The sequence below is a fragment of the Callorhinchus milii genome, unplaced genomic scaffold (assembly GCF_018977255.1).
Source record: "Callorhinchus milii isolate IMCB2004 unplaced genomic scaffold, IMCB_Cmil_1.0 Scaffold16, whole genome shotgun sequence".
In the NCBI taxonomy this organism is placed as follows: Eukaryota; Metazoa; Chordata; class Chondrichthyes; order Chimaeriformes; family Callorhinchidae; genus Callorhinchus; species Callorhinchus milii.
The window spans coordinates 8534532-8555139 of record NW_024704757.1 but is presented as its reverse complement, the minus strand read 5'-3'; the positions used below and the strand labels follow the sequence as shown (position 1 = coordinate 8555139).

At 36.4% G+C, this 20608-nt stretch overlaps 1 protein-coding gene across 1 annotated transcript in view; it reads left to right on the top strand.

Annotated features, from left to right (window-relative positions):
* Positions 1-20608, top strand: part of LOC103178691 (transformation/transcription domain-associated protein) — a 131383-nt gene that overhangs the window by 35398 nt on the left and 75377 nt on the right. Inside the window, exons 24-40 of the mRNA XM_042341166.1 lie at positions 521-682; positions 1516-1612; positions 2727-2848; positions 3411-3581; positions 7907-7975; positions 10551-10670; positions 11337-11456; positions 12654-12815; positions 13090-13271; positions 14270-14468; positions 15304-15432; positions 16004-16270; positions 17541-17747; positions 18277-18435; positions 18576-18695; positions 19755-19865; positions 20438-20584. Coding sequence (XP_042197100.1) covers positions 521-682; positions 1516-1612; positions 2727-2848; positions 3411-3581; positions 7907-7975; positions 10551-10670; positions 11337-11456; positions 12654-12815; positions 13090-13271; positions 14270-14468; positions 15304-15432; positions 16004-16270; positions 17541-17747; positions 18277-18435; positions 18576-18695; positions 19755-19865; positions 20438-20584 — 2544 coding nt within the window. The remainder of the gene's footprint in view (positions 1-520; positions 683-1515; positions 1613-2726; positions 2849-3410; positions 3582-7906; positions 7976-10550; positions 10671-11336; positions 11457-12653; positions 12816-13089; positions 13272-14269; positions 14469-15303; positions 15433-16003; positions 16271-17540; positions 17748-18276; positions 18436-18575; positions 18696-19754; positions 19866-20437; positions 20585-20608) is intronic.

The window sequence follows — 20608 nt, the reverse complement described above, 5'->3', positions numbered from 1 at the left end:
AAATTGCGATATGACTGAGTTTAAACAGAAACAAATTTTGGGGGATGGAGTGGGAAAATGAAGCAGATGGCTAACGTTTTAAGATGTTCTAAAAGCATTGTTAAAGTTTGAAGACTGAAAAGTTCTTCAGATAAAATAGTTGCTGCTCTTGCAGTCTGCACTGGACTTGATTGGAAGAGTATAAGAAACCAAGGATAGAGAGTCGGACGTTGTTGTGGTAAATCACAGATGTCTGGATCATGTTTAGCCTCAGAGCAGAGATGTGGGTTGAAGTGGTTTTCCAATTTCACACTTGATTTCCAAAGTGCTACAAAAGATAACCTTGGAGATTTTGAATGCCAGTTTGAGTCACTACATGGGAGAATGTGTGTGTATTTCTTTCTATGGACCCATCATTTTTTTTGACCACTACTAAACATAAAAGATGGTGTCAATGATCTGTGTACTTGAATCAGTAGTCCAGGTGATTTGGGTTTAACTATTATATAATAATGCATGGAATAATTTAACACGCTCCCAGGTCCTTCAAGATATGGTTCCACCTAAAAAGCACTTGCTGCGACACCAACCTGCAAATGCTCAGATTGGATTGATGGAAGGAAATACTTTCTGCACAACCTTGCAGCCAAGGCTCTTCACTATGGATCTCAATGTTGTGGAGCACAAAGTCTTTTATACAGAGGTAAGTGCTGGGTGTGTTTAATGTTTAAGGCATTGAAATCAACATTTGGTGAGTCATATTAAGTAGTGTGATTTAACTATAGTTTAAGATTAATAAAAATATAGTGGTAGGTTAATGGGAAATGGAGACGGGTGTCGAGCTTGTTCCTTGAAGTTTATTTCACTAACCTGTACAAATAGATGACATTTAAAAGGCCTGTATATGCTCTACATAGACGTTATCAATTCTTTTGACATTGTGAAGAAGGAAGAGGAGAGATTCACTTGTAGGTGTCTTCTAAGTGAGAATATTCTGGTTTCATGTTGCAGAAGATTGTACCTTTGCCGGTAGAGAGGCAGAGAAGGGATTGAGGAGGAATTATCCAAAAAGAAAATGGGTATTGGATAGATTACTATCTATGGTAGTGTTTAAAGGTCCACCTAGCTACATATGCAGATTAAATCCTTTACATATTTTACATTCATGATTGTGAGGATTTCTAGAACCAGTTCTTCTTCACCTAGGCCATTCTGGTAATAACATATACGTCTACAGTGATAATTCTAGTTGTTTAATGGAGGTGGGTGCTTCATACTAGCTTGAGAGCTGATCGATGGCTACCCAACCCCCAAAACATCACCACACAACTGTTATCAGTTTCCTTGGACATGTGAGCCATTTATGGGTTTAAAAAAAAGGAAAACATTTATGTAAGATTTTTTTTACAAAAAATAACATGGACTGAAATTATTTGTACAAGTACAAAGTTGAAGTATGCAATGTTATTTCAGCTGATTTCGTCGATTTCTTAAGCCACTATGTTCCACTTACTGAATGCTTTTATCTCATTACAGTTATTAAATCTGTGTGAGGCAGAAGATGTCGCACTTATGAAGCTGCCATGCTACAAAAGCCTACCTTCACTTGTGCCATTACGCATTGCTGCCCTAAGTAAGTGAGAAGATGATAACACAAAAACAGAAAGCTGCTGTCAACTCAGCCATTTAGGAGTTATTTATGTTCACTTGCAATTTGGTACCATTTGGCAATGAATTAACGGGCTGTTTAAGAGATGCCTAATGACTGGTTCTTTGAGCTGCTTTAAGAGGAAATTATAGGTGGGTGTAGTACTTTACACGCTTACCTGTGAATTGGTTTACAAAGTTGAGCAATGACTGAGTGGTGAGGTGTGACAATAGGTTGGTGCACCAACATAGGGCACCGTGAAGTGATGAGAATTGTTTGATTTTTACCCCTTTTCCTGAGTTTCTCCTGGGCTTGTGTGCCTGGTGAGGATTCGCTGGGTTGCTCATACGGCCAGGCTCCTTGGAGTACCTCCTTTTGGAGGGGTGACATACCTTCATGAAGAAGTAAAAGATTATGTAATGGCTAGACAAATCTTTTACAAAACAGTTTGGAGCCCAATATACACCCTCTTATTGAAATCTAGTATGATGTTAATCTGAAATATTCCAGATAAAAAAGGATGCAGAAAAATCGTAAATCCAGGATCTCATAAAAAGGTGTTCAGTCAGTTAGTTCTAGTGACCCCAAACTATGCACCGGAAGTTTTTAAAAATAAAATGCATTGGTAATAAAATCTATTGTTGTCAGCATTATATTTTGAATCTGAGATTTATGCTTGCAACATACATTGTATAATTATACAACTGAAAACCATTAAAATGTTGTCAGGGCAGCACGCATATGGGAATTGATCAGTATGTTAAAAAGGAGACAAAAACGTGATGGAGTGGCTTCTCATTTTCCTAGAAGTTACACCTTCCTCTTCATATTAACAGCACACACAGGATCATCAACGTCAGCAAAGAATTTCAAACCCAAATTGAAAATATGTACATGTACCACGTATTTATTATCTTGTCTGCTGTACTGAATTGTGTTAATATGTTTTCCTTCCTGTTTACTAAAAAAGAAACCTAACCCTACTTTGTTCTGGATTTGCTTTTAACTCACATACTGATAAAGCAGAAAGTTAATTACTGGCTTGCATTGCACAAATACTTTTTTTTTAAACCATTGATTCTTTTCATTTGTTCAACAGATGCGCTAGCTGCCTGCAATTATTTGCCTCAGTCACGAGAAAAAATAATTGCAGCACTTTTCAAGGCTCTAAACTCTACTAATAATGAATTGCAGGAGGCAGGAGAAGCTTGCATGAGGAAGGTCAGTTGCATGGTGCTCATATACAATATGGAGTTGTTAAAGAGATAAAAACAACTTCTTGGATTTATATACTGGCTTCATATAGAGTTCTGTCTTTGGAGAAAAATACAGAGCAGGGAGGGTGGAGGGGAGATAGGATCCTAGGCAAGGTAGGTTTTAGGTTTTTAGGCATCCTTAAAGATAGAGGGTTGAGATGGAGAGATTAAGGGAGGGATTTCCAGAGATGCTGAAATCTTGGTTGCTGATGGTGAGGCAAAGGGGGCAAAGAACATGTATGGTCCGAGGTTGCCAAGCAGAGGGACTGAGCTGGAGTGAGACTTGAGAAGGTAACATAAATATGGAGGTGTAAGAGCTGTGGGGGGAGGGGAATGTGATGAGAGTGAGGATCTTGAAATTGATCCACTTCCAACGGAAGTCAACGGTGAGCAGATGGGCATATGAAACTTTGTGTAGGTAGGAATGGGGGCAAGTCAAGTTTTGGATAAGGTGGAGCTTGTGTATTTTTCTGAGTGTGGACTTTATTTGGGAATGATGCTAATTCTAATGTTTAATTTTTCTTTAGTTTTTGGAAGGAGCTACTATTGAAGTGGATCAAATCCACACCCACATGCGACCCCTGCTGATGATGTTAGGTGACTATCGCAGCCTGACGTTAAATGTTGTGAATCGCTTGACTTCTGTCACAAGGCTGTTCCCCAACTCCTTTAATGATAAATTCTGTGATCAAATGATGGTAAGTATGTGAAGGATTTCCCAATAATAGCCTGATATTGAGCTCGTTAAAGTTTAAGGAATTTAAAATTAAGGAACTTAAAAAGTTTAATAGCCCAGCATAGAATGATGCATTGCACATACTGCAACCTAGAAGAGAACTTCAGCTTTCTAGCAAACATTTTCTAATTTAAAGTGAGGTGTAAATGTTTTTTCTGACACTCTTTATATTAGAGTGAATGGTACATGTGTTTTATATTTCCATGCATTCTGCAGTGAATTATTTTCAATTCGTGTGATGAATCATTATAGATTTATACATTAACTGCAGTTGTAATCAAACCTCATTGTTTTTTATGTTTCCAATGTCCAATTTGAAAATAACATCCACAAAGTCACAGACAAGTAAAGACAGGAGTTGATAAGATGATGACTCGATGCTCAGATAGACAAAGTCCTAACCTCACAAACTTTCTTCATAGCTATATCTTTTCATTTCTAGTATCATCCTTGTGAACCTAAGATGCACCATCTCATCTCCATAGATGAAATAACTTTTTATAATGTGTCACCACAACTGCACACAATTTACAGCCAACTGTCGCTTAACCAATGTCTGGTGCAGATTTATCATTTACTTTGTCTTTAATGCCTCTGTATATGAAACTCAGAATCCTGTGTGGCCTTTTAACAGCCTTCGCTAATTACAATCACACTTAACAAACAAGTATTTGTACTCTCAGATCTTTGTTCCTCCATTTGAGAAGTCTACCACTCTTTTCTCAAAACAGGTATATCAAGAGTCAATTGTACCGCATAAAATTCCATGCTATTACATTAAGACTAGATTCCGGGTAGCTAGCTCAGCCTGTACTTTCTCCTTCGTACTTTTCTTGTTGGAATGCGATTAGGAATTTCCCATAGCACAAATACTTAGAATGAATAGCGTCTGAGCTCCAGTGCTATTTGCTGGGAGCAGTCTGGCAGTTCATTAAAAGGCAATATTGTTTTGAATGATACAATGATGCAAATCTTGCAAAAAAAATCACATTTATATGTATGTATGAATGTATGTATGACTGTATGAATGAATGAATGAATGAATGAATGAATGAGAAGATTAAACAATGTGACAATGTGTATTTTAGGTGGCTCGCATAGTGTTCAGGTGCCTGCTATTTTGAGCTTATTGTTATTGCTGAATTATAGCGTACTCTAAAATTAAGTACTTCAAGCAACATAAGAACAGAAGCAATGTGACTTTCAAATCCTTTAGAGTAATGGATGTGCCTCAGCAATTGTACGTTAAGGTAATATTATTCTCTGCAATAAAAACTTGTGCAAAAAATTAATTCTGAGTTTAAATCTGCTAATAGGCTTGGGCTTGAATATCAGAAAAAGTTCAAAAAAAGACAAATAGAGCTACTATTTTTAAAGAGTTCTAGGAATATTCAGTAGTTGCTCAGCGTCTTATCTATACACTGACCAATTGGTTTCTCTTTGCACTTATTGATATTAATTTTCAATAATTATTTTTAGAAATTTCATATACTGCTTTCTCTTCCTACTTTTTCCCTGTAAACTTTGCAGTTTATTTTATCACCATTTTATTTGACTGCCCATTGTGGTGAATGTTCATGTAACTTACATTTTCTTGAATGCGAAGAATTTTATCTTGCGTCGGAATCCTGTAGCTCAGTGGTTAGAGCACTCACCTTGCAAGCGAGAGACCTGGGTTTGATTTCCGGCAGGGCGAAACCTTGGGCAAGTTTCCTTACTCCACAAGCACTGAATAAACATCCCTCAAGAAAATAAAAAAAAGTAATAAATTGATCACTTCAATCCACAACTGTTTGTGGGACACTGCTGTGTGCAATTGGCTGCCATGTTTCACCCACAAATATACAGTAAATTTACTTCCTGTGAAGTGCTTTGAGACATCTAGAAGATGTGAAAAGCGCTATATCAAATGCAAAAATTATTATTATAATCAGTGAGATTGGTTTTTAAAGTGTTACATTTTTACCTGAACCGCTTTTTTCCCTCAAACCTTTAAAGTTTTGCTCAAAATCATCCATTTGTCCTATTTTTCACTGGTGATATTTTCCAGTTAATTTTAAATGTAAATCTTGTTGCAGTCACTAGTTCCTGCAGTTCCATGACTTCTATAAGCACTTGACTCATGGAACAAACACACAATACTAAGTGGAGCTTTCGTCATGCGTCAGATGGTATCCCTCCAATAATGAATGACCTTTTCACATTAGGTTAAATTAGAGCAGTGAAATATTATTCTAAAATGGGACTGATTGCTTAATTAATGTTAGAAATGATTAATTGCTTTATTTGGTTCTTCTTTTTTTATTGGATAGTGGCATGATAGTGATGGAGTATAATGTATAGTTGATGATTTAAACTTGTTTTGAAATTAATGAGGTAGGGAGATTGTATAACAATTTGTTGGACGCTCACTCATTCTCACAAGTATAACAAATTCTACTTCTGCCCCTTGTGGGTTTTTCATCTGTATAACTCTTCTTAAGTGCATTTGTTTAATTATAAGTGAAAGCATTTAAAGCAACCATCAGAAATACAATTGTGGGTTGCAGTGCTTTCGCCCTTTATTCTCAGGGTACATACAAGTGATGATCACTGCAGTACTTAGATTTTTATAACCAAACTTGATATTGTTGAAAATACGCTCTGTATGTAGAGCAGTGAAAATTATTTAAAATTCTTATTGAAGCAGACTTGACTCCCAAAATTGCAAGTCAGCTATGGTCTGTTTCACACGTGGGAGTAAATATCACCGGCTTCATACAGAATTCAGTTTATTAATTGCTGCCTTATGATTTTGATGAGCCTTTCTAGCTCATCAAAGAGACTTGAAAGAATTGAATGTTTCCATTCCTGCAAGGTTAGCCCCTAATGGGTAGGTGGTCCTAGCTATTTTGTTTTGAGTAGTGTTGAAAATTTTAGGTGTTTGATATTAATCTGAATAGAAGGCTATACAAGAAGCTATACCTCAGTACAAATAACTTTGATGCAATCGCTTTAATTTTTCTTCCTTCTACAACAACAAGATTACATTTGTATAGCGCCTTTCTATGATTCCTGTTCCACGTCATGAATTGATACTGTAGTTCATTCCTGTAGAACTGCTGAATTGAAATCATTTCTCTTTGTATTGTCTATGGCACATAATATTCCATTGATGACGGAACACTGTTGTGTAGGTTCTCTGATATTTCACACTAAGTTGAATTATAGGAAGTATTGCATTCAATGAAAAATGTCCTTTATGCTTTCCAACACAATTATATTATGGGGGAAGAAGCACTTTGACATGTATATGTTAGAAATCAGGGTGGTGGCTTTGAAACTTGTTGAACACATGATTTTTCACACAGAAGGGGGAGAAAATTTATTTTGGGGGTAGCACATGCCTCCCTTTGAATAACGAGACCCTATATCCAGTATAGAGGTTGAACAATTGTCTGGTCCTTCTAAGATTACAGTGAATTTTAAGTTCTAAGCGTCCTAAAAGCTGATGTCACGTATTTACCCAGCTGTTCATTTGGATGAGGAACATGAATTGTACTGAACAAATGATTGAGACTTCCGGACAATCTAAATGAAGTTTCCAAACCCAATTTTAGACCAAATATGGCATGTTACATCATCCTGTTCAGCCTGATTTGCCCTGCTGTTGTAGTTTCTTTGTTTATAATTACTTTATTATGTTTTGAAACAAAATAGATAGAATCACCACTGAAAGGTATTTTGCAAGGTTTGCCAGGAATAAAGTAATTAGCTTCAAATTGGACAGGAGAGGTTTAAACATCCAATTAATCAGATGCATAAAGATGTCTTTCCCATTCACATCATGGGAAATTTTATATAAAACCTCGACTTCGATGCTCTTCTTTTACCAGTGGCTTTTAACATTCCTAGCATGTGTCGTAAGGGGGAACTGCCTGTTTAGGAATCTGCCTTAAAAGCATTTGTGCATTCAATAGAATTCACTTTTAGCATTTTAATAATTCATACTGCATACTTTATTTGCAATTGTTGAGGATATCAGGACCTAACAGATAAACTGATTTGAGATATGCATGGCAAAGTGGCATGTTAAATGAGGATTAAAAAAAATGTTACACAGGTGAATACTTTGTTTTCTTAAAAGAGCATTTGATTACCCAATAACTATCCGAAGGAAGTAATGCATGAACAAATAAATGCTATTTTAATTTTTGCTCAAGTTCCACATCCACACCATTGTATGGCAAATGAAATGTTTGATTTAACCGCATAAAATTTAATGGATAACCTTGTTTTTAATCTTAGCAACACTTGCGTAAGTGGATGGAGGTGGTGGTTCTCACTCACAAAGGAGGACAAAGAAGTGATGGAAATGTAAGTAATTTAGCTATTAGAGCAAATTGCCTGCATTTGTCTATTCATTAAGATAAATGCATTTTTTTTGTTTATGTAAGACATTCAGTGCTATTTAAAGAGAAAAACACCCATTACGACTAATTAAGAATGTTGTGGCTCTCGGACTATTCTAATGATGTCTGTGGGGTGTTCTCTTTTAATGACAGATAACCTTGATAAAAGTATGACCGAAATAGTAATTTGCAAAAACTTTGTGCTTAATTGTTTCAAGAACACCTAATTAAATTTCAGCGTTCAAAGTAATTTTTAAGGCCTTTGGCTTTTGTGAACAATTAACTTCAGAAATTGGCAGCTCATCCTTTTACGACGATTCATTAGGAGACTGCCCAATCTGAATAATGGTAGTTTCAGCAACTAATATTTTGACATGGACACATTTTGCAGTTATCCGGGCTCATGTTATATTTTTAATTTCATCCCCTCTGTTTCTCTGTAGGAGAGGACTTTTATGACTGTTTGTCCAGCTTTTGCAGACAAATACATGCTACTGAATACATTAAAATGTTTTAAACCTGTACCGCATATTAACTTTCTCCATTTGAAGTAGGATCTCTACCTAAGACTTGGTATGGAGGCCCCATATGTAGACTTGTTGTGTAGGTTTCTTCTGTAAAATAGGTTGTACTGGTGAAACTTAAGTTGGCTGTTGTCAATTTTTAATTTTTCTCGAGCTTGAGAAATATTTGTTGGAAAGTAGCTATTCAATATTTAAACATGTCTCACCATTTTGCAAATGCTTTAGAGCTTGAGTTCCTATAAATCATAGTTTTGTTGCGTAATTGGAGTTATCTGGTTTGTCCCAAGTTAAAAGTAGGAAGATCTTATATCCCATTTAGTGTAATCGCTGTCACAATGTAAGGCAGCAATAATTTCCTTTGACATTTAGTGAGCTTCTCACATAACAATCCCAGTGAACAGGTTAGGTTTGGCTTGCTTTGCTTACATTCTTTTTATGCGTGTGCCATATTAGCAATTGGTTGGCGTTTCTTCTGATTTGACATACTGAAATATGGAATTAAAATTTTCATGCAAAGATTTTGCCACAAAGTTACAGATGGGTATTCATTAATTCGACTGTGCTCATTTTATAAAAATCTTTCTTACGCAAACACTTTACAATTCACAAGACCACATTTACTAGCTATGGTTAAACCTGCTTTGGTAGGTCTCTGAGGATTTATAGATTTGCTGAATCTGATTTATTGTGAGTACAGTAGCACCTAATGTCTGCCCTGTTCAATTGTTATGTTATGATTCTTGTTTTGGTTTAGCCTGCCATGGAAGGGGTAGAGGTGAGAATTCTGGTAAAGGCCAAGTGTGAACAGGAAGATGTTACTGTGGTGTTTTTTCTGTTTTGTTCTGATGTTCCAGCTGGTGTAGTGTTCTGTGGTTAGCAGTCGTACGTTTTGCTTGAAATTGCTGTAGCAATTTCCAGTGGTTGCTTCTCTGTGGTATTGTTTTGTTAATGAGACCACATTGAAATATAAAGGGTGAGGACACATGTGGAGAATTTGTTTTAGGTCATATATTTTTAGTTTTTCTATACCTGTTAAAAATATTTTTTCCCTATGTTTTTTTTTTCCTGTTGCCTCTGTCTGTATGTGCTATCCAACCCTAATCAATCTCTTTTAAGTTGAGCTGGACTGACATATAAAGTTGATTGTGGTCTGCCACATGACTCAAGCAAGTCATTTATACTTTTTGATTCTGAATGCCAAAATCAAATTATAATTGGTTCGCTGTTTGAGTACACCACCAGACATTTCTAGCTAAGAGCTTGTTTTGTTTGCTTAACTGGGAACAATGGATTTTTTGACGATTAGGTTTGGAATAAAGCATTCAACCACTTTAGCCACCATACGGCGTGTCTGGAAAGTTCACTCGGGCTGCTTATTTTAACCTTTTAAATTCTTTTTTTTCTCCCTCCCCTCTTCCTTCTTGACCTTGTGAAGAAAAAAACCTAATTTACATATATTTTATGTATGACTGCATATAGTTTATTTATATGATCATGTATGGCACAAGGTAGATGAACTGACCTCCATTCTCTTTCTTTACTATTTCTCAAATTACATAGTTGAATAAATTGTACGATCTGTACAAAAAATTGAATGCTGACTGGAGCTATCTTTAATCGGCACTTTTACATTTTGATGGTGGTTCTTAATTCATATGACATTTTACTGCTGCATCTCATCCCAGTGCGTTTCAGTGGGCACTGAGTATATGGTTTGCAAAATTAGGATTATACAAAAGTACAGACATTTTTGAGTTATGATAGTGTTAAGATGTACAGCAATCAGACTTTATTAAGTAGAGCTAAGCTTTGGTTAATCAAATCTACTTCCAGCAATGCTATTGCGCTGCACCAGTTGAAAGATCAGCAATGATTTGCTGCTAGAACATTGTATCAACAATTTATCATCAAGAACAGAAAATTGACGATAGTAATGTATCTAGTTAATTGAGTGATTCTGTACAGTATCTTGATTTGATGCCCTTTCATAATGTTGTTTCTAATTAACTTGTGCAGGAAATGAAAATCTGTTCGGCCATCATTAATCTGTTTCACTTAATCCCGGCTGCACCTCAAACCCTGGTGAAACCCCTATTGGAAGTGGTGATGAAAACTGAAAGGGCCATGCTTATTGAGGTAATAAATGTGAAATTGTGTTCTGGTCAAACTATTTAAATAAATGTGGGAACTGACATTCTTCTGTTAATTGTGTAATCTTTCATGATCACAGAATTTTTAAATGCACAGCATTTCTTTTAATTGCAATCTAGCTAACCCCAACCTAACTTGTTTAACACTATGTATAATTTAACGTTGGTTGGTTATTTAATATACTTGAATTTGATGCAGTAAACTCATTCTGTAGACTTGGAGCAATGGGTCAGGGATGTGACGCTATCAGCCAGTGCATGCGTTATGGGTTCCTTAGCATCAGTTGAACCGCAGAAAACAGGCCAGTGGGTTTCATGAATAAAATAATAAAGAGGTATAATAATAAAGTGGTATATTGGACAAACAGGAGATTGAGATTTGACCAGATGTCTAATGAAAAATAATGCAGGGCAGAATTCATGGTCTGAATGGTGTGCTGTACATTCTATGGTTCTTCAATAGTTTAGTACTAACGTGGAAATATATCAACTCAGTGTGAGATATAGCAACTCTTTCCATCTAACTGAAATAATGCCATTATTGACAAAATACAACGTTAATCAAAGTTTTGCATGCCATGTCAAAGATTGAATATGTTAATAGTTAAAATTTAGAGTAATCACTTTTTCGTGTTTCCTGTTTTATGTGCAGGCTGGAAGTCCATTCCGTGAGCCTCTGATTAAGTTTTTAACTCGTTACCCAGCACAGACTGTCGAACTTTTTATGATGGAAGCCACTTTGAATGATCCTCAATGGAGCAGAATGTTCATGGTAATCAGTTTTATATCAAAATTGTATTGGAATAGTTCAATAGAGTCCTGTTAATGCATGTTAGTGGGGGTGGGTCCATAAAATCCCAACTAACAGTATGATGGTGTGTGATAACAGGCTGCATTCTGTGGGCATAAAGATGACGGCTCCATTGGCATTTCAAAACATTAGCCAGCCCGACATGGGTCATCAGGTTACCGGGCAGGCAGCACGTAGGAAGTGACTTGATGATATTTTGATGGCTTGGATGTTGGCTATTTTATCTGTGCACCATCTGGTGCCTTGAAGTGCAATTTGGATTTTTGGGGTAAATAAATGTCAGGATCTAATTGTGCTATAAGCAAACCTGTGTTATAACTAAGTGGATTGCCTCCTACTTTGTATGCTAGATATCCAATGGGTTTATTATCTATATGCTTAAAAGAGAAGAAATGAAAATATTGTAAGGAAACTAAATAAGATCGGTATTTTTTATTTTGTAAGGTTTCCTTGTCTTTTACCTTCCCCCTTTCCCCAGTCTGATAACTATTTAGCCTATTTAGCCTATTTAGCTTCAATAATAAGTTCATTGATTTCAATAGGAATTAGTGCTTCAAGATTGCCTTTGGGTTTATGCAAATCTGCAGCAATTAGAAAAGGTTACTACCAGCTGAGAACTGCTGTAAGGATAGAATAAAATAGCACATTTTAATAAAGCATATTTTAATACAGAATATGCTTGATTCTCAGAGTAGATTGACAATTACCCTTATACAATTGACAGCTAATATTGAACACCACAGAGCTAAAAAGTCAGTGAAAAATATCTTTGGATAATGTCAATAGTTTCCTCAGTTAGATATGGGCCCCAAACAATTTCTTAAATTGGCAGAATTTATATTTTAATTGTGTACTGTAGAAAGATAATGAAGGTAATCAGATTGGACATAGCAATCTTATATTGATGGTGTTGGGGGAGGGAAGAGAAATCAGTTTAATATTCTGCATTTCATGCCAGTTCACTGTGTTCGTTCGAACAACTTTATTCTAAATGGCTGCACTTGTTAATGAGAAAGTGGGTGGGACATGGCTGGCTAGGCCATATAGATTGCTGGTCTACTGCCTGAGATTACGCAAAGTTCCTAGAAATTCAACAACCTGTTCCAGAGTCGTTCATCCTCTCTTCACCATCGTACTTTCACCTTGCTTTCATTGCAGAGTTTTTTAAAACATAAGGATGCAAAACCCCTGCGTGATGTTCTTGCTGCAACTCCAGGTCGTTTTGTCAACCTGCTGTTTCCTGGAGCCCAAGCAGCAGTCAGGCCTGGGTCTCCCAGCACCAGCACCATCCGATTAGATCTACAGTTTCAAGCAATCAAGGTAAATCTGGTTAATTTCATTGCAGTACTAGATTCTCATTTCAACAAATTGAATGTTTATTCAAATAATTTGCTTTTAGTTTGGAATCTCGGCCGGCCCCAAATCCTGAAGCCTTATGAAGTCACTTGTTGGAACACCAATAACTATCATCAGAGTAATTAATTGCCTGATGGGAAGCAAGCCTCAAATTTGTGATCAGTGTTTTGTGAGGATATTTCCTACGAGGCAATAATTTTTTTTATAGCACGTTAGTCACTCTCACTCTGTTTAATAGATTATCAGCATAATTGTGAAGAATGATGGGAATTGGCTGTCAGGTCAGCAGCAGTTGGTGAGCCACTTAAGGCGGGTCTGGGTGAGTGACGCCTTCCAGGAACGGCATCGTAAGGAAAACATGGTCGCTACCCATTGGAAAGAGCCAAAACTGCTAGCATTCTGCCTACTCAATTACTGCAAGTATGTATACACTTTGATTTAAGCAAATGTTTAATGTAGTTGTTGATGGGATAAAGATTAGTCTTTTAGTGCAATTTTGTATACAGCACATAGTATTCAGTCTTCATTAAAATTAACGTTCATGTTTCTAATATTTAAGTTGTGCAGTCACTTTTTTAAAAAATGTTCTGTTATGATTTATGGTTCCCTAAATTGTTTGCTACATGCATAGCTTGTTCATGGTTATTGTGCCTTATGTGCACTTTTATGTGCATTTCTGAAAATTGCACAGTTTTGAACAATAATGCATTTAACAGTTTTTTAGCCGTGTTTTCAATAGCTTCAGTACTTATTCTCATCCTCTTTTAAGAGATAGGTGGAGTTTGCAGGTTCCTTTATACTGTAGTTTTAATAGTCTATTAAGATTTATAAAGTTAAAAGAAATAACTTGTTCTAAAGTTTTTTTGAAAGAAATTACTTTTTTTTCACCCACAAAATACAAAACCAATTCACTTTATAGTACATTCTGTGAAGTGCTTTGAGATGTCTCAATGATGTGATAAGGCACTATATCAAATGCAAGGATTATTATTCCGAAATAGTTTTCCCCCAAATAGAGAAGGAAAATATATTGTTTCAAAATAATAGTTTTCCCATAGTGAGGACTCCTTACTATAAAACCATACCTGAGGAGGATTTCCCCCTCCCTCTACAGTAGGCCTCTCCAGTGAAGTGACGATTGTTATGTGTAGCTGGAGGAGTTTCATTGAGCTGAGAGAGGATGGTAGCTTTGGAGTAAACTGGAGAAAGTTCCGTATTGCATTGTACGTCATCAGAGATGTCAAGTGCAGGAGGGAGCAAATCCACGTATTGTTATTAGTGAAATTCTCATTGTTTTGCGAAGATATTTTGTGTCTACCACCAGTGAGAGCACTTTGAGTTAAAACGTAGTCACATCTGATTTTTTTTGATTTAAAGCAAAATGTATATTTGTTGTAAATATTTATGAATTCCTCCAGGCGCAATTTTGCGGAGATCGAGCTGCTGTTTCAACTACTACGTGCATTCACCGGGCGATTCCTGAGTAATATGACTTTCCTTAAGGAGTATATGGAAGAAGAGATCCCCAAGAATTACAGCGTGGCGCAGAAACGTGCTCTTTTCTTCCGTTTTGTGGAGTTTTACGATCCAAACTTTGGAGATGAGCTTAAAGCCAAGGTGAATGTTGTGCAATAGAAATAAGCTGATTGAGAGTTTGAAAACCCTACAGGCCTACCAAAGCCAACCACTGTATAATGTTTTATCAACTGACATTCAAATTCACTAAATCATATGGAAATGTCATAAATTATACTGAAACAAGCTGGTTGTAATGGGTGTGTTGTCTTGAAGTCATTTACCAAGTCAGATAATCAGGCACACAGATTATTTTTATGCAAGAGTTATCTCATATTACTGAAAAGAAACAAACATTACCTAAACAATTTGTTCTGTTTGCATTCATCAGATTACTTATTAAATGCTTTTAATGAACCACGATATTTGGCATCTGTTCATTTTGGATGTGGTGAAATTCAGTTGGCTTCTTGGTTCATAAGTTTTGATCCTTGCTCTATGCTCTTATTACGTGTACTGTTTTATAATGTAGTTAATTATTAATATATACTTAACATCTCTATGGTAGGGAAATATTACTTCTACATTTAATGCTTTTAATGGTGTCCATCCAGCTTTGGGACTTCCACCTGACATGAAAGGTGCTATATATTAGATTGTACATGTATGTAATTTCTAATGTTTATATTTCTATTATGGCTGCAAATGATTTTTGCTTATTTATCTTTCATTACCTTTACAAATTTGAAGTGCAAATGTCTTCATATAATCAGCATATTGAAGATACGAAAACTGCATGCTCAAGGAAAAATATAATCCTGTTAGAACAAAATATACTAGAATACATGTTAATTTTTTCACATGTTAATGTACATTTGATTGGTGTAGATGTATTGTGAACTGTATGTTTACAGCCTTCGTATTGTTTTCCATTCAGGCTCTGCAGCACATCTTGATCCCTGCTTTTCAGTCCAGTTTTGATAAGGGCGAAGGGGAGCAGTTACTGGGACCTCCTAATCCTGAAGGAGATAATGCAGAAAGCATCACTAGTGTTTTTATCACCAAGGTGAAAAGAATATAATAGTTTTGTGTGTTGACATTTATGCTAGTGAATGGTTTGAATGTATAGATTCAGTTGGTGTTGTAAAAGATTTAATTTTAAATTATTAATCAGTATTAAGTTGTGAATGTGCTTCGTTAGAACTGAATGTCGATTCACTTGTCAGCTCATAAATCATTTCAAATTTCACAAAAAAATTGTACACAATGTTCACATTGCAAAGATCCCAAATCCCAAGTTGTAAGAATTTCCCCACTTAGCTGTTCTGGTGCCATGTTGAGTAATAAATGTTCTAACTTGCATTCAAAATGCCCAAGCCTTGTACATTTAAAAATATAAAATATATGTGTTTCACATTTTTTTAAAAAATACGGTCAATCCACTTTACAATAAAGCTGGGAAACGCTTTGAGATGTCTCAACGATGTGCTATATCAAATGCAAGGATTATTAATATTTAATATATGTGAAAATGGAGCTGGTCTGAATTAATACATTATCTGTAAAATCACAATATTGTCAATGTTGTTTTATTGTGGGGAGTTATACAAATGTAATCTTTTGTATCCCTTTCTTAGGTGCTGGACCCAGAGAAACAGGCAGACATGCTGGATGCTCTAAGGATTTATTTACTACAGTTTGCAACACTGCTTGTTGAGCACGCACCTCATCACATCCATGACAATAATAAGAACCGAAACAGTAAACTCAGGCGCCTGATGACATTTGCTTGGCCTTGCTTGCTTTCCAAGACTTGTGTAGACCCAGCCTGCAAGTACAGTGGGCACTTGTTGCTTGCACACATCATAGCTAAATTTGCAATTCATAAGAAGATTGTCTTGCAGGTAACCATAAACAGTAATTTAACATTGATCTTTGTGTGATCTTGAGGCAGCGCTATTTGGTAAAGTGCTTCAAGACAATATCCTATGGGAATCGTTTTATATAAATACAGGTTGTATTCTTGCAAATGCCATAACTAATTATGTTGATTCAGCATAACTAATAAACCATTCATACTTTGTGAAGATAGGATTTTATATTTAAGTACTAATGATAAGTGGGGGAAAAAGTAGTCCGTAAAATGCTGTTTCTGAAGAATTAAGTTTATAGTGCCATTTTGTTATTTATGCAAAGAACCTTTATAATAATAATAATCCTTGCATCACTGTAAAGTGAATTGACTGTATATTTGTGGGCGAACGCGGCAGCCAATTGCGCACAGCAATGTCCCACAAACAGTCGTAGATTGAAAATGACCAATTTATTATTGGTTTTGGAGGGATTATTATTAGGCTCTGTGTGGAGTAAGGAAACTTGCCCAAGGTTTCGCCCTCTGCCTGGAATTGAACTCAGGTCTCTCACTTGCAAAGCGAGTGCTCTAACCACTGAGCTACAGGACTCCTGTAGTTGGCAATAACGGATGTCGTTACTGGATCAAGAGCACCGGGACGCCACCCTGCATGAGGGGCTGCGTTTTGCCAACAAAATATATAGACTTTACAGTATATTCCGTGAAGCGCTTTGAGAAGTCTCGGAGACATGATAAGGCACTATATCAGATGCAAGGATTATTATTTTTATAATTCTAATATTATTCTGAATTATTCTAATTCACTGCTCTTTTCCCTAAACCCGTTTATTTTCTTTTTCTTCAAATACTTACCTAATTCCCTTCAAAAGCCACTTGTGGCATAACTAATTATGTTGATTTAGCATAATAAACCATTCATGCTTTGTGAAGATAGGATTTTATATTTACTACTAATGCTAAGTGGGGGGGAAAGTAGTCTGATGCACACTGACATCTCTGTATCCTCCTGTACTTTGTCTGAAACACAGGCAGTGTAAAGATAGGGCTTTGATGATTCCCCTCAGGATAAACATTGGATTAATTGTATACATTGTTAGGTTGAAGCTTACAGGGTAAAATAATTCCTCTTGCTTTCCCTTTTAAAACAAGAAATTGGAAATTAATTTCCAATTTAGCTTTTAACTTTTTTTGGCTGATATGGGAGCAGTAGCAATGTTTTTTTTTTTTTTTAAAAAAAAATGCCATTCTCATGCAGACCGAGCATTACTAAACCAAGTTTGGAATGTTCACAATTCCCATAGGTTTTCCTCAGTTTGCTTAAAGCCCATGCGATGGAGGCACGGTTGGTCGTCCGGCAAGCAATGGCCATTCTTACCCCTGCTGTCCCTGCTCGAATGGAAGATGGACATCAAATGCTGACTCATTGGACGCGAAAAATCATTGTGGAGGAAGGACATACAGTGCCTCAATTGGTTCATATCCTACATTTAATTGTCCAACATTTCAGGGTAAGTAAATAATAAATCTATATATTTTTGTGTTTTGAAGTGGTTTGTTCAAAGCTAAAAGTATACAAAACAGTAAATCTTCCTTTTGCCAACACATTCTACTTTGCATTATTCAAATTCCTTCAAGCAATAATAGCCAATCAATAATATTCCTTAAAGGGCATTTTACAGCAAAGATGTTTGGTTAGGAAATGATGAGTAGCAGGTTAGGTTTTCCCCTAAAAATACTCCAACCCAAAGTAAATCCTGGAAATGCTTTTGAGATATTTTGATGACATAAAGCTCTTCATCAAGTGAAAAGATTATTATGAAATTAGTGAATCGGTTTATAGATCTGTGAGTCTGGTATTTTCTTAAGTATACATATTACAATACAATAAAATACACAGAATCCACTTCACAATATATTCAGTGAAGCACTCTGAGAGGTCTCAACAACATAAGTCCCAATATCAAATGGAAGGATTATTGCAATTTTTTTTTAGTGTTCCTTTTCTAAAATGGTGTTGAAAATAATCTTTCTCTTTAGGTGTACTTTCCTGTGAGACACCACCTTGTACAGCACATGGTTAGTGCCATGCAACGACTTGGATTTACTCCTAGTGTTACCATTGAACAGAGGAAGTTAGCTGTAGATCTGGCTGAAGTAGTGATTAAATGGGAGCTGCAGAGAATCAAAGACCAACAGGTAACTATGAATACACTCGGACAACCTCCCCTCCATCTTTAAAAGCACAAAATGCAACACAATGTGCACATTGGTTGGATGTTACTTCTTTTCATCCTCTTCTATTTTTTGCTCTCTCCCTCCATTATTTAAAAATTTAGCCAGAGTCCGAACCAGAGGTCAATAATGGTGGGGAGGGAACCAGTGCAACCAATGGTGGAGTAAAACGAGGGTTATCAATAGATTCAGCTCAGGATCGCTTTAGAACAGCCACTGGAACGGTGAGTATAATCCCAAGGTATATGGCGTTAAAGTGATTTACATTCAATTTTAGATGAATCATATATTTTCTGGGTTCTTTTTCCTAATCTCGGTTTTGTATTTTTTATACAGAAATATTATATAGAAACCGTCTTCTTTTAAAATAATCAGTGACTTGTGTTGTCGGTGTGTAATTTAGTCATTTCCAGGAGTTAGTCCATCCAGTTTACCAAAACATTCCTTTGGCAAATCTATTTCATCGGTAATTTTCAGGAATCTATCTATCTTCTATTTCAAAACCATTTACTCTTCATTGTTCCGCACCTTTGTTTTGTTTATTTGCATGAAAAATCGCATTTACAAAAGTTGTGGATCTTCATTTATCTTAAAGATTCCTATCCCCGTATCTGCTCCCAACTTCGCACTTGCAGTTAAATATAATGGTGTGAACGTTCTTGAAACCTGATCTGATTTTTTTTATTTGATGGACAATTTTGAACTAGTATCGTTGACATCTTAAAATAGCTTTTTCAGAAATAAGGATAAATAATACATAATTTCTATTTTACATATACTTACTCCACATGCCTCTGTTTACCTAGCAGTAAGTAGGAACCCTTGGTTCCTACTTACTGGTTGTAGTAGGTTGTTTGTCGATTGGCGGATCGCTTTTCCGGGGATAATAATCTCTCAAAAAAAGCCAACAATAATAATTTGTCACTCAATCCAATCCATGACTGTTTGTAGGATACTGCTGTGTGCAATTGGCTGCCACGTTTCGCCCGCAAATATACAGTCAATTCACTTTACAGTATATTCTGTGAAGCGCTTTGAGACAGTGAGAAAGATGTGAAAAGCGCTATATCAAATGCAAGGATTATTATTATGATGAGCGCAAGCCTTCTTATAATGTGTTGTACTGAGGGCATATTACCCATGTGAAAGTGTCCTATTTGTGCAGGGTTAATGCAGGGACCGAATCTAGAGAACATTGCATTTAACTGTACTCCAGATGTTTAATCATTATGCTAAAACTGGAAAGCATTTCATTTTCCGCCATGTATATTTAAACCATATAGGCATTTGGGCGTAGCCAATCCTTGCCGGGAGCTGATCATCTGCTTTCTAAACCTATTGATAAGCAACACACTGACACCGTGGTGAATTTCCTCATCAGAATAGCTTGTCAGGTAAGAATCATACTTCCATGTGTAGCTATGTATATTAAGGTTCTCACCCAAGATTTAGTCTTGTTCAGTGTTCAGCACTTGTGTAATGTTAGAGAAGGCACATTCAGAGCAAGTGTTTATTTTGCTTTGTTGTGGTTCTTTTTGTGTGTTTGCTTCAATCCTCTTAACACTTTTTAAATGTTCTCTGCACTGTGTCCTTTTATAATCCTTGTTCGTCCGAAATTGGGAAAATGTTGTTATTGTTCCTGCGGCTGAAAATGAAGCCACGCTTCTTGGCTCCCATCAACATCTTCACTCCTGCGGATCTAAAACTCCTCAACCTCCCTGAGCTCTCCCTCAGACTCACCAAACCAGTGCGCAACCTGGACATCCGATTCGACCCCCAGTTGTCCTTCCTCCCCCACATCCGGTCCCTGACCAGGACCGCCTTCTTCCACCTCCGCCACATTGCCCGCCACTTGCCATTTTATGTTTGTATCTTCTGATATGATAAAATCCTAAATGAACGTTTTTAAAAATATATAATTACTATTCTTTAAGCTTCTATAACGTGTTTGAAAATTTAATCTCAGGTGAATGACTCCTCAAATACAGCAGGGTCTCCAGGTGAAATGCTATCCCGACGCTGTGTTAGCCTTCTGAAGACAGCACTTCGTCCTGACATGTGGCCCAAAGCAGAGCTAAAACTCCAGTGGTTCGACAAGTTACTAATGACGGTGGTACGATTTTACGATTATAGTTCT